Source organism: Camellia sinensis, chromosome 9, assembly GCF_055761805.1.
Source record: "Camellia sinensis isolate YWXY chromosome 9, ASM5576180v1, whole genome shotgun sequence".
Lineage (NCBI taxonomy): Eukaryota > Viridiplantae > Streptophyta > Magnoliopsida > Ericales > Theaceae > Camellia > Camellia sinensis.
The window spans coordinates 122,735,315-122,763,252 of NC_138969.1; the positions used below are offsets into that span (position 1 = coordinate 122,735,315).

Consider the following 27,938-nt stretch of genomic DNA (forward strand, 5'->3'; position numbering starts at 1 on the left):
AAACCATAAACTCTAATACTAGTTGTTAGGAAAAGTAGATTTTCCACAAGTAAATCAATTTGTAACACAATTACCAAGGATAAATAGTCAAATAGCCGCCGCACTTTGCTTTGGAAGAGCAAAAAACAATATATATAAAATATTGTTAATTCTTAGGCCTTTTATCAAAACCCTAACTGCTACCAAACTGAATATTAAATACGTATTAGGCCTCCAAAAGTCAGATATAATATATTAAAAATATATTATAACCAATACCAAATCAAACCAAATATTTTAATAAACCAATTGAGTCTCATACTCCACTAAGGAAGTATACCCAACATTTTCTATGTTTCAACTTTTCTTCACTTGTAGAACTTCAACAACAATACAACCACACAACCAAAACAAAATTCTACAATCTAAAAACAAATCACATGACCTGAAAACATATGACAAAATTACCGAAAGACTAACAATCACCAAAACATCAAACATTAAACATTTGAAACATAAAAAAACAAGAGAATGAAATTCTTCAACCAAAATTAAAAAAACAATGCATGTAATGCTTGCAGAGTAATGAAGCCACCATGACACGTTCCAAGTTGGATTTCATTAATGAGAATCAAGACTAATCGGGTAGAGATCATGAGAAGTTGTAGAGGACGAGCCATTTCGTGCTGTTTCTGATAAATCAATGAGGGTTTGGCCTTCACTTGAGTTCTGGCATTGCAGCTCATAGTATTTGTCTCTAAGGGATTTGAACCTAAAGTCATCACCATATTCACTTTGATCCATCATCAGTTCTTCGACGCATATATCACCTTCAAGCATTCTTACTACTGCAGACATGGTCGGCCTAACCACCGAAGATGGATTAGTGCAAGATAAAGCTACTTTAAGAATTTTTATTGCTTCCTCCTCGTTGAAATTGGAACCCAACTTTGGATCCATCAACTCTACTAAATTTCCTTTTTTTTGTAAAGCAAGTGCCTGAAATAAGAACAACAAATGTATTCTCATGATAAGTAATAAGTTAGTAAAGAACCCTAGATATAAAGTAGCAGTACACAACCAGGACTTGAGTATAACTAATTATAGGTCAATCAACGTGGACTTACAAAATTAAAAGTGAGTTTGACTCATAAAAGCAATGCTGTATTTTGGATAAAAATTTCAATGAAGGATGATCTATTTTGGGTTTACACTCTTGTTTTGCAGTAGAAATCCTATTCATACTCAAAAATAAATATCAAGGATTATTAGAATATCTGTAATTATGAACACTGGTAATTCATTATCATTTAAATTAAGAGAGATTATCCAATCCAATTGAAAATTTAAAGCATTGGAAACAATAACTGTCAATCAGTTAAAATCATACTTTACGCAACCAATTCAGGTAGTTCAATTGCCTTTGCATTAACTTGAGTTAAAGCAAGCCAATTAAGCTTAAATGGATTGGTCAATCCTACAGCAAGGAAAAATGGTTTTAAACTGTGTCGTCAATACAGTAGTTCTACATGCACAAAAAACAAATCATAGAACACTCACAATAGTGTGGGTCCCATAGTATGTGGGCCCCACCCCTTGTAAGTGTTTTGTAATTTGTTTATATGCAAGTATCTTTTTTCTATTGTCAATCAAGAGACTTCAAGAACTAGGTAATCTTACCCAATCAAGTAGACAAACATAATTTTCAATAGCACGATATTTCATGTTGTTCTTTCCAGCAATAATTTCCAACGCGACAATCCCAAAACTATAAACATCTGCTTTATGGGATAAGTGACCCCATAATGCATATTCTGGTGCCATGTACCCTCTGCACAACAAACATTATTTTGTCAATCTTACCAATGTAAGCTTTTACGTACATGTACAACAACAACAGTAGTTTTACATGATAAATGCCAGCATACATGTGTAAATTTGGCAATTTTTCAAGCATTTGTTCAAAGTTTACGGCCATAGAAGTGTGGTCACTAATCAGAACTTCATTTTTTTTGTTACCTTAGTGAAATTTCAAATAGATTTTGTAACAATATAACACATCTAAACATTGAAAAGTTTAGACATATATAAAAGCTATACTGTAACAATATAATTACTGTAAAATACGATTCCATTGTGGTAGGCTTGACTGTAATTTCCAATTTTGTGCTCAAATTTGGTTTCCATTGCAGACTTGTGGTATTTATACACAATATAGTCTAACTATGGAACATATCTCTCTTACTCCAACTCCACTGTGATCCATGAGTTGGTTAATCATTTATCCAAAGTAACTTTGCAAGTTACTACAATTTACAAAAGTCCAGATACCTTTTTTCTTCTCTTTTTTAATTCATTTAGGAAACTAAGATATGGATGAAACATCAGGTTAACAATATTATCATATTACAAGTACACGTAAGTCAATTCAGTAAATGTGGATGTGTACAACGACCAACTATTCCACAAGTAAGCTTGCATTGCAAATGCAGATAATCCAATTCAGTAAATGTGGATCTATACAACTACCAATTATTCCATAAGGCTACATTGGAAATGCAGATTCCTAATAAGAGACATCTATCCGCAAAGACTACTGGTTTCCTTGTTGGGGAACTTTCTTGGTCAAATGAGTTCACAAAAATAAATTAGGAATTTCCAGTGTTTTAACAAATCAGAATCATAAAAAGTCAGCAAAAATGTGTTAGACAGGGATAACTGTTGGTTACTTTAACAATTTGAACTAGTAATTAATCAGCACTACTTATGTTTAGTCATGATTTAGAGATGAAAGAAAAGGTAATGGAATTATATCATGTTCTAAGGCGAGATTTTCTGATATACAAACTTCTGAAAGAATCGGAGAGCATTAGTCACCATTAAGAGAAGAAAATTGGTAGCTTACATAGTTCCAGCAATTCTGGTGCTAATGTGGGTGTTCTCATCTTCATCAAGCTTGGCCAAACCAAAGTCAGAGATCTTAGGATTAAGATCCACATCAAGTAGTATATTGGTAGCCTTGATATCTCTGTGAACAATTTTCAGTCTCGATTCCTCATGCAGGAATGCCAAACCTCTTGCTATGCCAATACAAATTCTAACTCTGGTAGGCCAATCCAATTCCAATTGGCATTCCTTTGGACCTATAATTAATAAATACCCAAATCAGGAGGGGCAAAAAAAAAAAAAAAAGAATATCAAAAATATATAACATATTCATTGTTAGTAATAGTGGTCATACTGTTTTCATATTGATCATACTAACTAAAAGAACGTACACAATTGATTAAAAACTTTAAATTACCAAACAAAGCTCGGGCAAGGCTATTTTTTTCCATGTATTCATATACCAAGAGTAGTTGATCCCTTTCAATACAACAACCGTACAATCTTACTAGATTTGGGTGCTGCAAACCAGAGATCATTCCTATCTCATTAACAAATTCACGATTTCCTTGCTTTGATTTGGAAGAAAGTTGCTTAACTGCAATCACTGTGCCATCTAATAAAACACCCTGCAATGGAATAACAAAGTTTTTATTTAGTAACCTTTAAAACATGGAATGTACATCTCAACATGATTACACAAACAGAAAATTAAAACTACACATTACAACGAAAAGATTTAAATATATCTAATGGATTACTATATACCTTATAGACAGATCCAAAACCACCTTCCCCAATTTTATTTGCTTCGTCAAAGTTGTTAGTTGCATCTTGTATTATTCTGAATGTAAATAAGCCAGTTTGCAACTCCAATCCTCTTAGATCTGCAAAAGAACAAGCAGAACAATTACTGCATCATCAAAGCAGTGACTTTGCTTTTTGGCCAAGTATTTAGGTATCAAATGGAAAAACACTAATCCTTTGTTTGGTAGCATAAAAGTTGGAATGAACAAAAAGAGCACTTGTAATCTTTCAGTGGATACAAATAATCCTTGCCTGTTATGAGATTCCTGATTTTCTTTTGTTTATAAATCTAGGTACTTTTTTCTGTATCCCACAACATTTGAAAACATGTCAATGTGTTTCTTTTACAATTTATTTAAGGCAAGGACATTTTGAATTTTAAAGAAACAGGAAAAACTTGTGAGTCCATTTTCCATCTTTAATTGTTGTTGAAAAATATTAGTTTCAGGTGTTTGGAGAAGGCATGCATCTTCTTACATTGTTCTTACATCCTGTAATTGTTGGATTCTATGAAAGCTATTTGTTATCTATTCAAAATATAAAAAATCACAAACTGTGGAGTAGCTTTAAGAACCTTGTTCCCTTGACATATTGCTTCTTGAGCGGCCTTTCCACCAAAAAGTAAACAGAATTATAAAAATGAGGCACAATAATAAAGCCACAACTCCAACTATAATGAATATCTTCGTTTTCCTTTTTAGAGGCGGCTTGAAATCTGCACAAAAAAATAATAATAATAATTAGACAGAAAGATTGCTTGCTATCTGCAAGTTCTGTCCACAGCTGGAACAATACAATCATTCAGAATTCATATTATAAAAAATTATTTGATAACCAAAGACAAAATAACTAGGAAGGACAAAAACTTAGTCATTATGAGACTGCAAATTGTCTCTGTTTTTAGATCACGAATTTTTACGTCTCAAAGTTAAGGAATAACTTCTAGAATATCATGCATGGATCTTATGCAGTCAAGAATACAACAGAGAATCTCTAGCACAAGCATGAGAGAGAGAGTAAGTGTTGAATCGTCACTAATGAGAAAAGAAAACATACTAGATTTTCTATATTAAAATCTGGCAAAACCAGTACATACTAGATTCCACAGAAATAGCTGATATGAGAGGACCATAATTTCCTTTAGTGGGGACAGCTCTTGTTCCTTTCCCTGCCCAATAAAAGCGAATCTCTATAGTATTATTCTTCACAAGTGTAGTGAACCTTTGAACCACTGCCTTATCAACCCCATGTGCAACATTTTCTATATTAAAATCCGACAAAACCAGTACATCCTGTAACAACAAATGAAATCAAATACGTTTTTGTTGCATCTAGAATGAACAATCACAAATGTCTTTTTCAACAAGCACAATCACAAAGTCGCTAAGTACCTGGATATAAACATCAAATATGCGTCTTCCAAGACTTTGAAACGATTGGTTGTTTCTGAATATTATCTCAGCAAAATGAAGTGTAACTGTATATTTCCCATTTGCTAAGCAATGCCCATAGTAAGTAAGAGACAAAGGAGAGAGTCGAGCATTTGTGTACAACTGAGAGTCATCCATTGTGATAATTGATTTATTTGTGGCAACATAGGTCCCATTTTCGCCAGTATCCCAAAAGAGTCCAGTAGTACTAGTTCCCCAATTCGGTGATACTGGAAAAAATTCTGCTGGACTTCCTGCGTCTTCATCTGCTTCATATATGATGTTTCCAACGGTGGTTCTTGCTCCACCACAATTTATATGCAATGAATACTGCTCTGAAAATTGCGTTTAGAAGTGATCACACATGAAAGGAAAAGAAAGTAAGAAGGGACAAAAGTTTCAGATATTTGTATATGTTTGAATTTGCTCTTGACACCTAAAAAGGTAAGCCAGATGCAAGAATCAAAATTTTGTTTCGGTATGTTGCTTCAGTTAGCTTGGAAACAGACGCAATGAAGGAACATTAGGGAGATGATAATTTTTAAACAAATAACTAAAGCCATATAAATATTTACACAAGCTTAATAATTGAATAATTGAACATGTTTTAGGTCTACACATCTCTTTCCATAAAGAGTGAAGGCATATGAGTTGGAAGTAAATTCAGTGCAAACCGAGAATCATCAAATTAATGTCAAACAACTCAATGTTATGGCACACATGCATATACAATTGTAATATGCACAAGGTTCCAACCAAAAAATATTTACAAAAATATTAAGGCTAATTTTTGGGAAAACAATATTAATAGTAAACAAAGGTCAAAGAGAATCCAAGGTGAGGGATGTCCTTTCGGAAAACTTTTTTTTTTTTTTTTTAATTTTTTACGAGAATAAGAGAAAGGTTCAATAAAGATCAAATAATATTGGAAGGTCATAAACAAAAGGTTTGAAGTGTTAGTTGGAGAAGGGTGTTTTCCATCGTAAAATCAAATAAAACATAAAAATGCTACATTCTAGTAGAAGTATGGGTGGGGAAAAAACAAGTAACATTAATAGTATTTATAAGAAAAGGTATGTCTATAATAAAAAATAAAAGAAAATAAGTGACTTGAACACGTACTTTTTTTTATCCATTTCTCCATCTTTTATCCTCATTTCTACTTTCCTAGATTCTGTAATAAATTTAAGATTTCTCTACTCTAAAAATTTTATATTAATAAAAGAAAAAAAGAAAAAGAAAAAAGGCAAATAGAAAAAGCTTTTGTTAGATATTCATAATAGGTGTTGAAACAACTTATTATTTCAAAATGTTTCATAGTGTTTCGATGAGTTTCAGTGAAAACATTGAATATCCATTTTTCACTGAAGTTTTGTGTCAGTTTACTAGAAAGGAAAACATTTCGGAAATTTAAATGAAAAGAAAAAAAAAATTGCTTTGGCCAGATGTCGTCTACAAAATTAGCCGCCATCAGTAAAGACTGAAGAAATATAAATAAGAAACTGAGATATAACCTCCTGTAAGAAAAATATATACTTACTACTTTGACAAGCTGTCATGCAGTCAGCAAATTCCCTGGATTAATTTAGCATGAAAAAAAAAAAAAAAAAAAATTCATAGCATTATACAATACAACTCTGAAATACAGATTGTAGTTCTTTAAAAGAAAGGTAGAAGCCTACTTCTTCCCACTAAAAAAGCTTCTGAATAAGTTTCTGGACACAAAAAAGAAAAGAACAATGAGCAAATGTTTATGGAAGCGAAATCAAGAACAATAAGCAAAAGAACAAGAGAAAAAGGGAAAGAACTTACAGGGTGCTTTTACAAAGTGATGGCTGAGAGATCTCAGAAAAGTTATTATAAGAAAGATCTATTGGGCTGCATGAGATCAGTTTGATACTTTAATTGTTACCACAAACTCAGTATACAATCTGTGTGTGTAAGGTGCAAAACAAACTAGAACAAAATTCAGAGTGTACAAAACAGATTTATTGTGACTGAATTTTTATTTCAAAAAAAAAAAATTTTTAAAAACTTGAAAACAAATCTATAAAAACAGAACAGAAACTTACAGCCAATTTGCAAAAAGCAGTAATGGCAGAAAGCAGTAATGGAGACAGATCAAGTCGAGTGTTCAACACATTTTTCTTAAGACAGATTCGTCCCTCACACGGTGCTTTGGAGAACTGGACTTCTAGCGCCCAGGATGAAATGGTGTTCATAGTCTAATCATAACACTACATGCAGACTGCCAGTGAACCAAATGGCGTATGTACTCACTCACCGAAAAACCAGAACTCTCAAAATGCAGAGTATGAAGCAGAGCAGAAGGGAGGAAGACAGATGAAAATAGGAAATGATTTCGATGATTGGAATGGCTAGAGGGACTGCCATTTTATAGGCTGAAAAATGCCTGTTCGGACTAACGAAAAAGGGCAACGAAAAGACGTGACCAGTGACACCAGAAATACCTGGAAAGTTGTGACTGGCTAGAAGACCTTGTTTGCGAAAAATTTGAAATTCAATTTTGAATTTTGAAATTTCGCACAAAAATTTTGAATTCAAATTCAAATAAATTTGGCCCAAAAAAATATACCCAAATCAGCAAATTGACCTCGACCACGCAACTGTGCCAAAGCCGGGTTTGGTGGGAGAAGGCAGCAGCAGCGGCGCACTCGCATGTGTTGATTTTTTGGATCCAACCCATTTGGTCCATAACTCCCTTCCTTACAAAACTTGGGTGCCCTTAGAGCCCAAACCCAAGTGCCAAACTTAGTTATCATATACACAAAAAAACTTCTGCTAGCTTTCCTATGTGGGACAAGCTCAATACACCTGTTTATAGAAAACTGAACAACAATACCATTTCCAAGAGGCTCACTTTGGCGTCAATTACCCATTCACCCAAAAATGGTTTTGAACAACCTCTTGTTCACCAGATGAAAACAAACACATCACCACTTGAATCCATCCAAATGGGTGTGTGGGTCCCACTTAATCTTGGTTAGCCAAAAACCATGGGTTCAAAACTCATTTTTCTTAGAATCCCCCCCATGAATTAAATTGATGGAAAGAACAAGCAACAACATGCAGATATTGAGGAAGTACAAATTGGAAATACCATACTTCGAGATAGGTAACTTTTGGCTTTGAAACTATCAAACATACTAGCCAAACAATGGACAAGATGCCTTGAATTGTTTAACCATTTGTGTAAGCCAAAACAATAGAATTCACACAGAATATCTTCGAACACAGTTTAGTTCTCATTTCATGAGTGCCTTAGAGAATTTATCCTTTATTCATTCTCATAGAAGCGGCCCATTCTCGCTCATATAGGTGATCTTTATTTCAAAATTTGTATTTACTATCTATGCTTCTACTTATTGAGCTATCAGCTGACTTAGTTGTTAAACATTTTCAAGTGAGAGAAGAACTTAGGGTGGACTCGTGGCTCAACAGGGCCTCTATCTTATGAACCTTTAGGACATTCATTTATTATTTTTAGATTGTTATGTCAATTTTTTGCATACATTTTGGTTGAGACTCATTTAGGATTATTTTGTTATGTGGGTTGTTTGTGTCCCATTAGATATATGGATGGTATTGATTATGGCTGGTTTTGTCGTTTATACTAGTGACATGTGTAACAACCCTCATACTGTTTACCGATTAATGACTGATTGATTACCGATAAACAAAACTGAACTGATTATGACTGATAATTGGACTGGTTAAAGTACTGAACTGACTGACTGAAAAAAAAAAAAAAAAAAAAACTGGAACTGAATTGACGGAGTGTGTATGTTAATTTGTATTCTATCTGTTTGATTGATTATTTGATCTGTTCGTGTTTTACGTTTAAACTGCTAATTGAAGGCCTTATCGGCGGCCGAACCGGGAATTGGTTAGTGTTCTATGATCCTTAGAATTAATGTGATTTTATGGTATAATTATCTGAAAACTGTTAGGTATGATTAAATTAGATTAAATATTGATCAATTGCATAGTTTGATTTATTTACCATTTTGCCACATGAGTGGCCCACTCAATACATATACTTGAGCCTCATTATACACCTAGAGCAAACATTTCCTCAGCCTTGTTTGAGCTCTAGCCGACCATGAGAGGGAGAGAGTGAGAGAATTTGGATTTCATCTTGAATTGCTTGGAACTTGGAGAATTGCTTGCTAATTGAAGTGTAGATTGCTAAATTGAACCTCTAGACTTGCATTCAAGGAACCTAGGTATGAATTTCATCTTTTTGATTTGTTTTTAAGTTGATTCATGCATGGTTCATGTCTAATTGTAGAGCTAAGTCATGAATTGGCTCATTAATGGTGAATTGAAGCTCATTTCATGCATGCATGTTTGAATTGATGAGTTTTGAGTTGAATTCATGGTAAAATTGTACATGCATGTTCATAATTTTGTGATGGTCCATGTTTTCAACTTGTTTTTGGATCAATTGGCTCCTTAGAGCATCAAATTGGAACTTTAGAATGATTTGAATTCATGCATGTTTGCATGTTCATCTTGTTCTTGAAAAATGGTTTGAAATTGAGTTTGAATTAAACACCCTTGGGCTTTGATTTCTCAAATTGAGCTTTGAACCATGTTATTCTATGTGTTTACAAATGTTTTCCAGAAAATGGGCCCAAGAGGATCGGTTTTGATGCATTTGAATGTGAGTTTGAGCTTGGTGGTGCAATCTGGGTTTTCCAGATTTTGCACTCCCGCTCGAGCGGGGCAAGTGGCGCTCGAGCGTGGAATCCGAGCATCCAGTAATTCTGCACTGTTTTACAGACCGCTCGAGCAGAGTATTGGGCGCTCGAGCGGAGTCATGTGTCTCAAGCTCGAGCGGGCGTCGAGTGTCCGTCGAGCGGAGATTTCACCCATCCAGTACTTTTACAGTACGCTCGAGCGGGAAAGTTGACGCTCGAGCGTGTACCTTTGTTGCATGTCCGCTCGAGCGGGGAAACCTGCGCTCGAGCGGAACTCTGTTTTTCTGAATATTCTGAAACTGTTTTCTGATCACATCTTTGCATCCTCATCCCATTTTAGGCATTCTTAGACCTAGTTTTAGACATCTCATTGAGGGCTTAGATGTGGAACACACTGAGGCAAATTAGGGATTAAGTTACTATCTTTCCCAACTGTGTAGCTTAGTGTGTTCAATCTGTTAACTGTATAGGGTTGGCGACTGGGGAGACACGCTCTAGCATACTGTAGCCCAAACTCTGTGAGTAACAATTGTGTAAAGATATGTTCAAATGATTATCTTCTGAATACTGAACTGAACTGTTTACTGAACTGTTCACTGAACTGATATTGTTTACTGAATGAATGTATGTCCTATATTGTTTACTGTGGCATCCTTGGCATCTACTGTTACTGTTACAGAGATCTCTGTCGGTTCCCTCGTGGGACCACTACTGTTTACTGATTGATGGCCATCATTACTGTTCGGTCTTTAAGACCTACTATTTACTGCTATGCATGCTAAGGGATGTACCACATATGACTGAATAGCTGTTCTGACTGAAAGACTGAAGTATTGTTTAATGAACTGATTTCATTACTGCAAGGACATTTCATTCATAACCTCTTTACGCGTTATGTTATTCACTGGGCTTTAGCTCACTGTTTATATATATATGTAGGTGCTCAGCCGCCAGATCGGAGCTAGGAGCGTGGGTTAGACTCCAGTTTTGTCAAGCCAGCCTTTGTGCCTCACTGCGAGGTTCTGAGTTGCCATGCTATGGCTTTGGGGTGTTTTGTTTTTCCCCCGTCTGTCCCCACACTGTTTGGATTACTGTATAGACTGTCAGCCACTAACTGTACTGTTATCAAGGGATTAAGTCCCTGTACTGTGTGACTGTAAATTTTGTACAGACTGTACTGTTTGTATGTATGAATGCATGAAAAATCTTTTTGGCATACAGACTGTCACAGCTCAATGGACATTATTTATTTACTGCATTGGCTTCCGCCGGGCCCTGAACTCTGTTTTACTGTTCTACTGTTAAGCAGGCCTTTGGTAATCTCGGATTATTGGCCGGTTACGGTGCTAAACCCATAGGGCCGGGTTTGGGTCGTGACAACATGTCACTAGATTGAGTAGCTCATTTATGACTGGACTATTGTTACATTTACTCTGTATTATTCTATATTCTTATTTAGGCTTATGTGTACCTTAGGCTAAGGCCCTATAGGCCACAGCCGGTCATGCCCGGATTTGGGGTGTGACACTGTGTATGTCTGTACATATCTATGCATTTATCTAGTATCCATATTTATTTGACAATTAGCTATTAAACTAAAAGAAAATTGTCTAGTCACTTCATGAAATCATGCCATACGGATAAACAGAATTGAGAATCAATAACATACTAAAATGTAGTCCTCGTCTTGATCCAGTCCGGTAAAAGCCCACCAAGTTTGTTTCTTGTCAACCACCTAATCAACAAGGAACATCTCACTATGGTTATGTAGTTACTTATATTGTTAGTATTTTCAAATGTAATGCGAAATAAATAGAAGAAAATTTGAACTATTATTACTGGTGACAAAAAGGTATTCCTAATTAAGGCTCATGACTCCAAAATAAATAGCTCCATCTCCATGGGTGACAATTACTGCAATATTTCAATTTCAATCTATAATGGTGATAAACTAACATTAAAGGACAAGTCACCAAGGCTGGTGTTGCAATCCACAAGAAGAGAAAGGAAAACCAAAACTGAGGAAGCCTTCAAGTTCAAAAATTCGTTGTTTTCAAGCTAAACTCAGTTTAGGATCAACTGGAACCATGGATGTTAACATGTTAGTAGGTTAGGTTAGGTTAGCACAACCAGATGTTTGATGCTTCTCCATAAGCTCAAACCCCAAAGGCACGACCACCTAGTTACACTCAAGTTGTAAGTTTTTAGACTTGGCATATTCACATTTTAATATTATTTGGAATAGGTTTAAATTTGAGTTAGAGTTAGGAGTATTTTCATGGGTTGTTCGCGTGGCCAATGGTCTGTCGTGTGGATCGGTTTATTTAATTGATTTTTGTACATGGCTCTTATTTGATCTTAGATAGGTTTTAGAAATCAAAAGCCTAAGTTTCCAGAATAGGCAGAAGAAATTTCCCAATGTCTATATAAAGTCATAAAATGCTTCTAATTTAATAGAGAATATATTTTAGAGAATTTTCAGAGTTTTAAAGCTATCTTATATGGATTATGTGATGCAATTTTGAACCCTATGTGTGATCCTTATGGATTCTAGATGTGATGTCTAGAGTTTGTCTTCTTGTTATGATGTTTATTTTACTTTAGGATTTTGTTCACGTGTGTTCTTAGGGAACAAGTTACGAAGCTTAAAAGAATTATACATTCTTCATAAAAGCTATGAAGCATGGACACGGCAGTTTTCATGCCGTGGCAGTGTCTGACACGGGGACACGCCGGGGACACGGGGGCACGCCGGGTGGCGTGTCCCTTTAATTTAATTATTTTTTTGCAGGGGACACGGTGGAGACACGGCGGAGACACGCGTGTCTACCAAATCTGGACACGCGTGTCCAAATCTGGACACAGAGCAAAAAAAGAAGAGTAAAGGAGAAGAGTGAAGGTGTTGAAACAAACCTGAACTTCGATCCAGTCCAGTCGACTCGCCGGCGACCTCCATGACCTCCACCGTAAGCCGTCGACCTCGACCTCCATCCCCTTCGACTTCGACGATCCAGTCGCCCTTTGACTTCGACGAGCTCTATCTCTCTCACCTTCTCTCTCTCCCTCGCGATCGCGATCGCGATCGCGATCGATCGCTTCTTCCTCTCTCTCTCTCTCTCGCGCGTCTCTGTCTTCTTTCATCTACTGGACTCGTATATATATAATATATAACTATTATTATTATAATAATAATAACTGATAGTATTATTATTATAATAGTTATAAAGGATGATTATATAACTATTATTATTATATAACTATTATATTATATATATTTATACATATTAATAAAAATAAATAAACATGTATATAAAATAAAATAAAAAAATTAATTAGAACATATTACTTAAAAAATATAATAAATAAATAAAATAATTAATATGTATTAAAATAAAAATATTTATAAAAAAATTAAAAAATCTGCCGTGTCCCCCGCCGTGTCCGTGTCCCCATTTTTTAAAAATTAACGTGTCCCGTGTCCGTGTCCGTGTCCGTATGCGTGTCCGTGTCCGTGTCCGTGCTTCATAGCATAAAAGTGCCTGTAATAAAGATTGTACAATCTTTTTAAGAACTTTAACATATGTTCTAAGGGCGTATGTTCACAAGACCCTTTAATGCATTTTATTTTATTATTTTGCACCTTTAAGCTCAAACAATAAAAACAGATCTATATTAACCCATACTCAATCCCAAAGCATCATAGCTCCTCAATCCTCACATCTTACTTGCAAAAAAGCCAAATCCAACACAAGTATTGTTCATGAGTACTGTTCACTTCATAGGAACAGCCCCCAAACAGTCCCAAAAATCTTATATTTTCATTCTCCAAACTCTATCCTTTTGTTGCCACATAAACCCTAAAAGTCTCTAAATATTTTACCACCTTTCAAAAATCAATTAAAATCTGCTGCAAAAGCAGCTTTTTTAAGATGAATGCTAAAGACTGACTATTTAAATCCCCAAATTCACTCAAAATGGCATGGCAAGGGAGTTGGGCCTTACATGGTTGAGTTTGTGACAAATCAAAAACTAGCATGTAACTCGCCATGTCATTGTGGATAAAATTAAGGGAAACTTTTCAGGGGTCTCAATCTTTTTCAATGTTTTGATGTCAGGTATTATTTTTGAGCTTGCTGCTAGTAAGGGAGTAATTCCTACTTTTCCTAAATTGGCTGGACTGATCAGTCTGATCATGTATAATAAAATGTATTCAATAGTATAAATATACAGGGAAATACTTCCATGTAATAGAACATTTCCCTCCAAAAGTAAATTGCTTACATGAAATGCAAATCGTTGGGTCCTTCAAATTTTGGAACAGTTCCTTCCAACCTGTTGAAGCTGAGGTCTCTGTCATGTAACAAGAAGGAAACTGTCATAAGGCGTAAACTTTTAAGAAGTTGATTATATAAAGAATCTAGTAGTGGCTGTAATGCAATATAAACATCAAGAGATGGTAAGCTTAATCATGAAGCTAATACCAGCACAGGCATAATTCATTGTTGAAATTTCTAAGAAGACAATAACCATGATATGCTTATAGTTAATATACCCTAAGTAAACATTACAGGATTTTTTTCTCTTTTAATAAGCCCATAGTTTCCTAGACAGCCATTTGATGAACGATTTTTATATTAAAGAAAAGGTCACTACCTACATTTATAAATAAATAAATAAATAAATGGAGACTTACGTGTAAGTCCTAATATGTGCACTTATTAAGACAAGAAAAAAAAAAACAAAAGTTGACATCACTTATAAGTTCTATCCACATACGTCACCAGCAAGCCTGGCATACTCAAAGGAGTTTGTCTCTTTTGTCACTGTTCCCTTTCTACTTGTTAAGTTTTAGCCTGTGATGAAGTACCAATAGGCATGGTAATGATAAATAAAAGCAGGAATAAAAAGAAATGAGGATGCAGTAAGTTACAAATATTTCAATTTCCGCATTGTCGTGAGGTACTTTGGTATTAACCCGGATATGTTACAGTTACATAACATCCTGCAACAAAAACCAAACCCATGCTAGTAAGTTCTCCAGTGAGTGCAAATCAACAAACTTCAAACCATTTCCAATCACTAAAATGACTCACAACATGCTCATTTCAGACATATTTTCTAGCAGTGGAAATTGTGAATCCCATCCATTCAAGTTGCTAATCCTTCTGCCATTAAGAATAATTGCCTTCAGCATTATTTGCCTTTAGCATTAAGAATAAAAGCAGAGGGCTAGGTTACTGAAATTGAGCATTACAAGAAATACGACCCAGAAAGGACAAACTCACAGTTCAGTTAAATTATGCAAGAGAGAAATGCTAGGAGGAATAGGGCCTTCAAAACCACTTGCTTGAAGCTCTCTGTCATAATATATACCAAATGCATTCAAATTGCGAATTAAAATTCAAAAGAAAAAGAAATCGAATACTTAAAAGGAGAACACTTACAATTTTTGTAGCTGTTTCCAACTCTGGAAACTGGGTAACTTTCCAGTGAAGTTGTTGCTGCTCAGCCTACTGTGTTTACCCAAAACGGAGGCAAGATTAAAAACAGTGGCACGATAAGTATTTACAAATATGATATCCACAAGATCACTAACGAACTTACAGTTCTGTCAAATTTGTCAGATTATTGAGCTCCTTTGGCAACTCTCCGATGAGATTGTTAGCACTAAGAATGCTATAGTGCCCAAACAGGGGATAAAACCATAGTAAACATAATAACTAATGATGAATTTTACAATTTGTTTAAAATCTACGATTTGATAACAAAATATGAATTATATAGAAGACTGACAGATTCTTTAAGTTGACCAGATTTCCAAGCTCTGCTGGCACAGTTCCATAAAACATATTGTTTTCCAAGCTCCTGAAAATTCATTTTCCTCTAAAAATACAATAAAAGTAAATGATATAAAACTTCAAAATAATGTATGCCTGTGTATGTGTTTTTTTTTTTTTTTTCCCAACCAATCATATGCTTGTGCATTTTGCCTGTGTGCACATGAGGGGGAGTGGGCTGGAGAGAGAGTGAGAGCATACATATAGATGAGACTGGTAATGTTTCCCAAGTAATTCGGGATTGGTCCTGATAAGCGATTCACGGTGACAGACCTACAACAGCTTCACTTTGTAACTTCTAGAAAACTAAGTACACATAATGTATTCATTAATCTGACTGTTGGGTTCATAAATTGCTCACAAATATTCCAACTTGATAGAAGCCCATTCAGGTGGTATCGTTCCATTAAGATAGTTGCGAGTGAAATCACTGAAAACAATAGTGTGTTTCAGATTCATTGGAAGCATAACAACTAATTGACAGACAATAAAAACATGGAAGACCGTCCTACACAGTTTTGAGGTAGGGTAACTTCGCCAACGATCGTGGAAGCACACCAGAAAGATCCTGCCCTTTAAGAAATCTGTTAGAAGGAAGGGGCACTTAGATTCAAATTTGGGTTAACTGCCAATATGCAATGTTACACATCACAATCATGAATGGCAACAAGCTCTCCAAGGCCTCCTCAACTATGAGTGAATATCATCGTACCTCTCTCATCTATGAATCCATATATTTTGACACCTTCAACTATAAAAATGTGTCACTTTCACCCCTTCCAGAGGGAAGGTATTTGTTTGGTTTTATAGTCGAAAAGTCAAAATGTAAGGGAACATAAATGAAGGGTAAGTTGATTTTTGCTAATAGCTGAGATGGTCTTGATCTAATTAACCCTAAATTCTTCTAGCAATCAATTACTCATTCTTGTATTAGAGATTTGTAAACAATGTAATCAAACATACATAAAACATAAGAGAATAGTCTTCATGAGAACAAAAAAAGAAAAAGAAAAAGAAAATAGCAATGACAAAATTCAATCTTTCCAGAAGTCCACAAAACAAAGCAACAAATCAATCAAAGAGCAAACAATGAAGAAATCCAACTATAGAGTGCAAGTCATTTAGCTTTTGTAAATTTGTCATACACTTGGGGTGCATTTTGACACCCCCTTGAATTTCAATGGGACAAAAGCTAAATTAGGTACTTGAAGTAAAATTTCCACACCCAAAAAATGAAAGTGAAAATTGATCGCTTGAAAATCATCCAAGTAAGAAGAGAAAACATACTCATATGTCTGCTGGATAAGTGATCAATTTTGGGTCCCTCCAAAAGTGGATATACAAATTTTCAACATCATTTGTGACCATAATCGTTGTTACTCAACACATGGTAATGAGTTTCTGTCTTGAAATTTTGCAGAAAGATGTTCCATTTCTGCTCTATACCAGAAAGCCCAGCATCTAGAATGAACGAAAATGCATATTTTAAGAAAAAAAAAATGTAACAAAATTCATACTTTGAAAACATTTTTAAAGTACTTTAAAAACTTGTTTTGTATCTATCTAATTTTCAGATGTTTTGTATCGCAAATTACACTTACCTCAGAGGTTTAACATAATTCCACAGACCTCTTCTACATTTTGAAAAATTATACTAACCTTCTGTACTTTTCAAACTAATACTAAGATTCCCCTTTTAGAGGTTAAATGACCAAATAATCCTGAATACACTAGTGAAAAATACTGAAATGCCCATGCCCGGACAAAATCAAGAGAAAAATAATAGAGAAAGTTGGAGAAGATGTCACCTTATGGCTTCCATGTAGTACTTCAATGTTCATTTTGTTATTACTTAAAACTATATTTGGTTCACTTTGATGAAAATAAAATGGAATAGAATAAAATAAAATAATCATTCTTTAATTTTAATTTTTCTTTTAAATTTATGAAATGACCATTCACTTATAATTGTGAATGATAATTTCATTTGAATTTTTTTTTTTTAATGAACTAATAAACATAAAAATGGATATTCTAATAGAATGATAATTTTATTTGAATTTCATTCTAATAAATCAAACACTACCATTGGCCCTGTTTGGTAGAGCTGTGGGAAAGTGCTTATAGTTTATACCTTAACAGCTTATAGCTTATAATTATGAACATAAGCTGATTTCTGACTTATAAATTAAGTATCTCCTGCCCCACTCAAAAAATAAGCTGATTTCTGACTTACAAAAAACTATAAGCTGCATTGTTAAGTTAAACCAAACACATCAAAATAGCTTAAATTAAGCTGAAAGCTGAAATAAACAGTTTTTAAGCTGAACCAAACAGGCACAATGTACTGTTATGCTATATTTGATTTATTAAAATGAAATGAAATAATTATTCCATCATAATATTTATTTCACATTTAATTCACTAAAATATAATTAAAAAATATATTACGAATAAAATTATTTACGAGAATAGTCATTCCACTGAGAGGATATTATATTCTATTTTATTTCAGTGATCTAACTACTACATTAGGATTTTGCAAATTCCAATGTAGAGAAAGTTTGTAAAGAGAAAGAAAGGTTTGTCAGAGATTTGAAGGCAAATTAATAGAAGGTGGTTTTTATAAGGAATGAGAAGGGTATTTTGACCATTTAGGTGTTGACATTTGATTTGGTCACTATATTTTGTTTGGTTTTGTAACGTATCTAACACAAGGAAAATCTTAGTATTAGTTTCAAAAGTAAGAGAGATCAAAGTAATTTTTTAAACTACAAGAGAAGTTCTTATAATTTTATTAAATCTCAAGGGAAGTGACTATAGTTTAATCTTTTTAGAAATTTATAAATAATTTATAAAATTTATTGAATTCTCAACCATTATAAAAAAAATAAAATAAAATTGGTTTCACTTTGTTTAGAAAAGAAGTTTTATTCTTTCGTCTTTTTGTCATCCTTTTCAGTCACCACCCATTACACATCACTGCTATCAATCACCACATCTCACCATTCATAGGTCTCGTTTGAAAAGTTGACTATTTTAATAAATTATTTTAGTTCTTGGTTATTTTAATAGACTAAAATTTTATATTTAGGAAGATAATTAGATTTTTTTATAATTAGATGTGATGTTTGTGAGAGAAAAAGTAAAACGATTATGGATTTAATGTAACATTTTATCTTATTAACTATTTCAACATATTTTTTCTTTTTGTGGATTTTAACCCAAAAAAAAAAAAAAAAAAAAAAAAAAGTTAGAACCCAACTTGCCAAAAAAGGCCATAAGGGTAATCAAATAGCCTCAATACAAAAAATCTAATATTACCCAACTCGTTCCACCAGTTTCATGACCCGTCCTAACCCGTTTGAGTGTCCAGTCCATCCAAATCTATAAAAGATGATTTAGGATTTTAGATAAAGATTTGTAACCTAAGCCCGCCCCATGAATCCGGCCCATAAGAGCCCACATGGAAAAGCCCAGGCCGACCATCCCATCAACCTGACTCAAACTATCCCGTCCAATTTTTATTTTTTTTTTATATGAATCCAAGAAAATCAACATTGTTCAATTCAAATTTAATCCATTAAAATACATTAATAATTATATATGTGTACATATTTAATGTGTACCCCTCTATACATAATCAATTCTCTTACGGCATGTTTGATTGGGTGGATTAGAGTATAAGATTGGGATTATTAATCCGTGGGTCCAATTATCCTATATTTGTTTTAACATTTTGGTTTAGGATAATTAATCCAACAAATTTGTAGGATTATTAGTAATGGGGTAGGGGTGAGATTATTAATCCAATGGATATGTTTGTTTAGGTGGACTGGATTAGCATTCCCATGACTAATAGTCCTAGGACTACCAATCCGTTGGATTATGTATCCTATCTTAACTAATAGTCAAGTTTAAAATAATTAATCCGTACTTTAATTGTTTAACCAAACATCTAATTAATAATTTTATTAGACTATTAGTCCAATCCCAAGCTCATGTCCACCCAAACAAACATGACCTAATTGGATAGTGAATACCACACTAATTTAATAATATTATTAATACTTCACTATTAATTTTATGAATCAAACATGATCTTAAAACCTTATTTAGTGATACTCTGTGCGCTGGATTCTAAAAAAATTAAGTGGAATACAAAGCAATTCAACATGAATGAATGGATTCAATTCAATTATATTCTATTCAATTCAATCAAACAAAGTCACACATGTTCTCTCTCTCCTCTTTCTCTCTCTAAATAAAATTATATTGTGTTACTTAGATTTTTTTTATTATCTGAGATGTAAAAAGGTAAAAAGAAAATGAAAATCTTGACTTATATTGAAAAGTAAAAAAGAAAAATAATTAATGAAAATATTAAAAATATATAAATGAAAAATGTATAGCCCGATTCAGTTTAATTTTAGCCCATTGACTAGTCAAAACTCGAAAAGTCGAGTATTAAATTTGAACACAATCCATTGATAAACTTCTTTGACAACCACCTCCAACCACCACTTCCCACATTGGGCAAACCACCTCCAAATGTTGCCAACCAACTCTCACTTATAGCCAATGATGGATCTAGGGGTGTGGAAGGCGGCAACCACACCACTAAAAAGTTGAAAAATATCATATAGTATATATTAGAAAATTAAAAATTATAAGAATTTACACTTCAAACATACTTTCACACCCTCATAATGATAATTCTGGATCTGTTCTTACTTATAGCAATCACCTTTGGCCACAATACTTGCTAAAAACCACCTTCGACCATCACCTTCGACAATCACCCACTATCTTCAACTATTGGCAACCACTTTTGATTATAATCTCTCACAACTAATAATCACACGACCATTGCCAACCAACTCCTATTGACAATCGACAACCACCTTTGATCATAATTTTCGACCGTCAACAACTAGTTCAACCATCACCTCCCATTAACCACTCCTTTCACTTCTTCTTTTTTTTTTCAAATAAAAAAAGGAAAAAAAAAAAGAAAAAGAAAATTGTCAAATATATTTTAATTAAAAACTCACTTTAACATGCTTCTTATTTCCTGCACTAGTGACGCTTCATGTATTCAGGTGGGTCAATTGATCCACTGGACTTCAAGATTTCATTAAATATATATACGCATTTTTTTTTTAAATGACCCTACTAGTGACAGATGTTGTACCCACTAAATTATTTGGAGAACTTACAAATTAGTAGGACAATGAAAGAATATTTATGTTTTTATTGTGATACAAATATTTTGTGTACATTGTACAAATCCTTCTTGTGTTTGGTACAATTCTTTCTTGTGTGTTAGAATTGAATTAGAAAAAATTCTATCTATAATGTAAATGGCCCAACTCGGCCTGTATGACCTTGGGCTCAGGTCAGCCCATGCCCGCTCAGGCTCTCGTAAAAAATCGGACAAGGCCAGTTCCCAAAAATCTAGGCCCAAGCCCAGGGGTAATCGGGCTTTAGGCCTAGGCCTGACTTTTTGTTTATATTTTTTTTCCACCAAAATAGTTTGTAGGTGATGTTGGGCGTCAGGCAGGCTAGGCCTCAAGCTTGGATAAGACTTGTTAGGCCAAGCCTTAGACTGAGCTCTTCGGATCAGGCCAGGCTAAAAAAAAAGCATGGGCTAGGTTTCAAGTCAAGCTTGGGCCATTTTTACACTCTCGTTAGAACCAAAAGGTTGTAACCAAACACCCATTTAGTTAAAACTAAAAAGTCATAACTAACATTACAATAAGTCATAGTCAATTTATAATCAACATCATAATGTGTCGTAACCAAACCCCACTTGAGTCATAACTAAAAATCTCTTCAATCACAACCAAAATAACAAACCCTGAATAGGTTGGGCTTTTCTCATGTTAGGATCTCAACATGAGAGAACTTGAGAGATCCATGAAGCCCACCATAGCTCCCATTTCGATAATTCGAACAGTTCACTTTCTAGGACTCGTTGAGTAGAATATTTAAGTTAAAAATTAAAATAATCGAACATCGATAGCCATATGTTTGAATCAAATTTATATTATAAAAAATGAATAATTATTCTAGAAATTATATTTGTTGTCCATTTAAAAAAATATATGAATCAAATATATAACTACCGATGTCCAATTATCTTAATTTTTTGTATAAATATTCTACTCAATGATTCTAAAAAAGTGACAGTTTTGATCATCCAAATTGATTTCAAAATTGACCTAGCAAACCCAAACGCTTGCTCAAGTTGATATCCCAATTTGAGAGAAGCAAAACCCTAAACACAAAATGTTATAATTAAGTCATACCCAATACCACACACTTAGTCATAACAAAATAAAATATTACAAAAAATATAATTCAAAACTAGACATATGGTAAACCCTTTTATAAAAGAAATAAAGCAAAACAATTTGAAGCAAAATAAAACACCTAGTTGAGGACAACTATAAAAGTTTATGTATTTGTTTTACTTTTGAAAAAAACATATGAATGCACTGCAGTTTTAAGTTTTTTGTGATTTGAGATTGTAAATCTTCTTTATTAACCTATTAGAAATAGATGATATACGTTAAATATAGTAACTATATATTCTATCTATTATACATATCATATGATATTCATTACCATATTTAGGATTATCATATTTAAGTTTCTCTCTTTCTATATAAAAGAGTCTTATATATATTGTTAAATCATTCAATATAATACAGATTTATCTCTCTCTGTCACTCTCTCTCACTCCCTCTCTCTCTCTCTTAGATATTGTGACATAGTATCAAAGTTATAGGTTAAACTCTTGGTGTTCTTCACCTTACCGGCAGGTGGCAACCTTTCCTTGGTCACTTGCTGGACCTTAGTTCTATCAGTTGTCTCACCATAGCCACCAGACCTTCTTCAGCATCATCGCCTTCACTTCGCTGCATCTCCCAACTCCGGCATCTCCACCATCTTCACTGCCTATAAACCCATTCTTCTATCAAACCCTTTCATCATCGTCGTGCTATAGCTGTAGCTCCAGCCATCACGCTAGCTATAGCCTCGGCCATCGTCGACATCTTTCACCGTTGCCCACAAATCCATAAGCTTCATAATTTTTTAATCAAACCCACCCGAAATTCTCTCTCTCGGGTCTACACTCTCTTTATATTCAAACAAAACAACCTGTTTTTCAACTCAATTACATAGGCTTGTCCTATCATTATTTTATTTGTTTATATCATTCTCTCTCTCTCTCTTTTTCATACACCCATGTGGTTTTCTCTCTTTTTTGTCTCTTAAAAAAAAATCTAATTACATGGGTTATCTCCCAATTTTAAGCCACTCTTCATTAAAATAAAATTCCTTTCTACAATGAATATATTTTTTTGAGAACATCATCTCTCCCTTCCATTCCATTATGTCTTTCCATCTCTGTCAACCTCAAATAGATTTCTATTTTCAAATCCATTTGAATTTGAGAGGAAAGGTAATATATCTATATTATGTTGAGCATGGTGATATACCATGCGAACCACTTAAGCCACCCTTTGGCACCCCACCTAAGTCGCCCCTTGGTGCACTCTCTAAACCGTCTCCCTTGGTACACTACTAAACCAGTCTCTTGGCACACCATCTAAGTCGCCCCCTAGCGCATCACCTATGTTACCCCTTGACGCACCACCTAAGCCGCCTCCTGGTGTACCGCCCAAGCTGTCCCCTAGCGCATCACCTAGGTAACCTCCTGGTATACCATCCAAGCTGCCCCCTGGCGCATTCTATCATAAGCTACCCCTTGGTATACTCTTTCATCTGTTGCCATCATCATTCAACACCACATCATAAGTTATATATATGCCACGTTTGCTGGTTTAGCATCCAGTTCTTTTTCCACAATCCGATATGACCCTAAAAACTATCATCTGGTTGAGATTGTTTTGCTTACGGCTTTTTCTATGACGGTTCTGTACGACCTCACCAAAAACTGTCTTTTGAGCGCACCTTCGCCTCTCTTGGACGGTCCAGCATGACCTCACCAAAAACTGTCTTTCGAGCGCACCTTTGCCACTCTTGGATGGTTTGACATGACCTCACAAAAAACTATGCTTCGAGCGCATCTCTGGCCAAGCTTCTACAACGATCCAACAAAACCATAAACTGTCTCCCGACATGAGTGTCGACCCTATTCTTATAATGGTTTGACACAACCATAAATTGTATTCCAGCATTAGCTCCGTTAGCTCTGGCTCTGTTTCTACAAAGTTTTGACACCACCATAAAATGTCTCCTGACATTGGCTCTGGCCTCTGATCTATCTCAAGCACCCCTGTGCTCCTATCCAAACTTTGCAATTTATTTTCCTCGGATCTATCCATATTTTTAGTTTTATTTCATATTTTAATTTTTCTCTCCAAGCTCAAATAAACTCAAGTTGGTCTCCCTACTTGAGTTTGAGAGGGGGTGTTAAATATAATAACTGTATATTCTATCTATTATGCATACCATATTATATTCATTACCATACTTAAGATTACCATGCTTAGGTTTCTCTCCTCCTATATAAAGGAGTCTTGTATACATTGTTAAATTATTCAATATAATACAGATTTCTCTATGTCTCTCAAATATTGTAACATGGTGTCAGAGCTATAAGTTAAGCTCTTAGTATTCTTCACCTTACCAATGGACAACAACCTTGTTGTGGCCGCTCGCTGGACCTTAGTTCTATCCCCTGTCTCACCATAGCCACCAAACCTTCTTCGGCATCATCACCTTCACTTTGTTGCATCTTCCAACTCCAGTATCTTCGTCATCTTCCCTGCCTTTAAACCTATCGTTCTATCAAACACATCAAACCATTTCATCAACGTCGTGCTACAGCTGTAGCTCCGACCATCACGCTAGTTACAGTTTCGACCATCGTCGTCGTCTTTCACCGTTGCCCACAAACCCATAAGCTTCACAATTTTTTAATCAAACCCATCAAAAATTCTCTCTCTCAAGTCTACACTCTTTCTATTCAAACAAAACAACCTATTTTTCAACTCAATCACATAGGCTTGTCCTACCATTATTATTTTTTCTATATCCTTTTCTCATTCTTTATGCCATGATGTTGAGAGGTGGAGGTAATGGCCATAGAGGTTCACAATGGTAGGTGGCTGTGGAATGGGTTCTTCTCCTCTCTTTTGGTTGTTGTTCAACCCCCTCTTCCTCCTCTTCCACTACCACCATGGTCACCATTGTATTTGATGGTAGGCTTAGAACAGAGATGATAGAAGGGAAAGGGAAAGGGAAAGGGAAAAAAAAATAAAAAATGAAAAATAAAAAATGATTTTTACAAATAAAGGCAATACAGTAATTTCATTATCTAGTTAGCAGTGCTATAAGTGACAGGGGAGGTCGATGATGTTTTAGATAATAAAGGGGGTGACAATGTTATTTCAGATAAATTCAAGGGATGTTAGCATAATTTACCCTATAAATTTATGTAAACATGAAAAATACACCTTCAAAATTTATGTATCGACCATATATATACACAAAAATAGTAGGTGAAGAAGGAGAGGGAACGTACATGGCAGTGATGTGACATACACCAGAAGAGCAGGTGCAGTTGACAGTATTGTTATATGTTGGTTTGACAAATGTTGTTTTGCCCCAGTTCCCGTTTTCATCACAATTCGTCTGATTAAAGTCCCAGTCTTTTTTACCCACTTGCTCAGCTATTTCATGAAGAGCATTCACTGCAAAACTCGCCCTTGTTTAGTTATGAAGAAATATCCATGCATAATCTGCATGAATTATGGTTGACTTCATTTTGTATGTTTTTGTTTTTAATTTTAATTTTTTTTTAAAAATATTGTAAATCAAAGCACATTTTCAAAATAATTTTATAATTAAATATCCCTAGAACCGCTTGAAGCGACAATTGAATTATGTAAATACTATTAGCTTGCATGGTTCCATTTTTTCAAAAACACTTTTCAGAAAATTTTAATTTCTTATTTTTGGTGTTTTTTTGTTTTTACTGAATTTTTTAAATATTTTAAACAATTTTTTTTTTACTTTTTAGACACACCTAACATAAATACACCTAAAAAAAATTGTAAAAAAATCTTTTAAAAATTCACTAAATACCAAAAATATAAAAAAAATACAAGAATTCAGTACTTTTTTTGTATTTTTATGCATTTATTAATTTTTTAAAATATTTTTCACAAATTTTTTACTTTTTAGATACATCTAAGTAAGGTGCATCTAAAAAAGTAAAAAAATGTTTAAAATTTTAAAAATATTCACTAAAAACAAAACAACACGAAAACTAAAAAATTCAGTTTTCAAAAAACTTAATCCAGAAAATTCAAACCAAACACACTGATTAGTTTTTTGTTTTCAGTTTTCTGAAAACTGAGTTTTTTGTTTTTCGTGTTTTTTTTTAGTGAATATTTTTAAAATTTTAAGTAATTTTTTTACTCTTTTAGATGCACCTTACTTAGATGTATCTAAAATAGTAAAATATTTGTGAAAAAATATTTTAAAAAATTAATAAATACACAAAAATACGAAAATGTACTGAATTTTAATATTTTTTTTGTATTTTTTGGTATTTAGTGTATTTTTTAAATATTTTTTTTACAAATATTATACTTTTTAAGTGTACTTATGTTAGGTGTGTCTAAAAATTAAAAAAAAATTGCTTAAAATATTAAAAAAAATTATTAAAAACATTAAAATATGAAAAATAAAAAAGTAAAATTTTCTGAAAATTAGAACCAAACAAGCTGATTATCATTATAATCACTAATAAGATCATAACTTGGTGTATGATACACATCCAAAACTTTGTACCATAGAATTCTTACATGATAAATGGTCACATATATGCAATTTCGTAGTATTTGATTTATTTTATTTTATTTTATTTATTTATTTTTTGATCGACAAAAGAAAAGCTTTATTAATGAAAACATAACAAGAAAGACAACTTACAACTATAAAGAATGGTTATTATTAAGTCTCATAATGAAATGATCATTCTTTACGATAATGATTCTATTCATATGCATGTTCCTAACCTTTTGAATGAAGCAAACATTAGAATGATAATCAACTAGATATAAAATTTAAAATCGGTTTTATGGGTGGGAATTGACTCCAAAACTCTATTTCAGTTGACTTAATCATTGTGAAGAATGTGTGAAAGTGTATTGCATGTCAAAGACTTGCAATGAACCCACCCCCTAGGTGGCCCAGTGGTAAGGGCGAAGACGTGATTGTGTGGGTTAGGCGCACCGTCACGGGTTCGATTTCCCTATGGGACACTTTGGGATTTAAGCGGGGAGCCGCGGCGGTGGGATGCTGTGATTGCTCCCCCTGAGGATTAGTCGGTGGACGGAGCCCAGCGATAGAAGCCGGACACCTCAGTTTCAAAAAAAAAAAAAAAAAAAAAAAAAAAAGAAGACTTGCAATGAAGTTCTTGTTCATACTCACAAAATTTATATAAAAAAATAAAAATAAAAATATATATGCTGAAAGTATATAGAAGTTCCCTTACTTTCATCATCAGCGATACGTCCAGTTTGTGCTTCAATTCCTCCTGCTCCAAAGCATATTAGTATGGTAAACAATATTGTCAGCACTGAAGCCATCTTCTACTTTATATTTGGATTCTGTGAGCACATCATCCAAGTTAGCTATATCTATACATACAATGGAATGAATATGTACACCCTTATAAGAAGAAAATTTCATCAATAATAGTGTTAAGTTGACTTTGTGGTCTTCTGAAGGTGGGGACCTTGATTTAAATGCTGATAATTAAATAGCTATATTGATTTTTTCTTTGAGAATTTGTATTTTAAATAGACAGTATAAAAATAATTTCATTTTTATGATGATTTGAGTCTTTTATATGTATGGTGCAAGAATTTCTTATATTTAATGTAAATTTTTTTTGTATGTCAAATTTATACATTTATTAAAAAAAAATTTATGTACATATAATACAATTATTTTAAGACTTTCCTACTTTATTTGAAAGTTGTATTTTTCTTTTCATATTGTACCGAAGGCATTCTTTGAGCACCACACATGGGTGGTCCACCTCTACCTGTTTGGTGCATCATATGACATGCCCATGGAGAAATGCTTTTTTCAATTATTAAAGCTTGATGTGCATGCATATCAGTATTTGGAACCGGACAAGTAGTTACGTGTGGAAAACTAGTAAACAAGCGTCAAACATGAGCGGACTTGTTTTGAAAGACCTATGTTTGATTAGAAATGGAGTG

At 33.9% G+C, this 27,938-nt stretch overlaps 1 protein-coding gene across 13 annotated transcripts; it reads right to left on the reverse strand.

Annotated features, from left to right (window-relative positions):
• Positions 1-248: 248 nt before the first annotated feature.
• Positions 249-27,359, reverse strand: LOC114282851 (putative LRR receptor-like serine/threonine-protein kinase At1g07650). Of its 13 annotated transcripts, none has more exons than XM_082887565.1 (24): positions 27,203-27,359; positions 25,223-25,391; positions 16,176-16,247; positions 16,025-16,093; positions 15,865-15,936; positions 15,620-15,691; positions 15,431-15,502; positions 15,271-15,339; positions 15,112-15,183; positions 14,920-14,991; positions 14,757-14,828; positions 14,108-14,176; positions 11,496-11,561; positions 6,915-6,980; positions 6,785-6,817; positions 6,643-6,677; positions 5,064-5,437; positions 4,769-4,964; positions 4,247-4,387; positions 3,634-3,752; positions 3,284-3,494; positions 2,885-3,122; positions 1,660-1,810; positions 249-978 (listed from the first exon to the last, which is right to left on the reverse strand). In XM_082887565.1, the coding sequence occupies exons 1-24, from the start codon at positions 27,294-27,296 to the stop codon at positions 601-603; spliced, it is 2,982 nt and encodes a 993-aa protein (XP_082743691.1). In that variant the 5' UTR covers positions 27,297-27,359; the 3' UTR covers positions 249-600. The 13 variants fall into 13 exon arrangements, with proteins under 13 accessions (XP_082743691.1, XP_082743694.1, XP_082743690.1 ...); XM_082887568.1 differs by having other exon boundaries at positions 249-844; positions 5,064-5,435; positions 6,638-6,677; XM_082887564.1 differs by having other exon boundaries at positions 5,064-5,435; positions 6,638-6,677.
• Between the last annotated feature and the right edge of the window lie 579 nt (positions 27,360-27,938).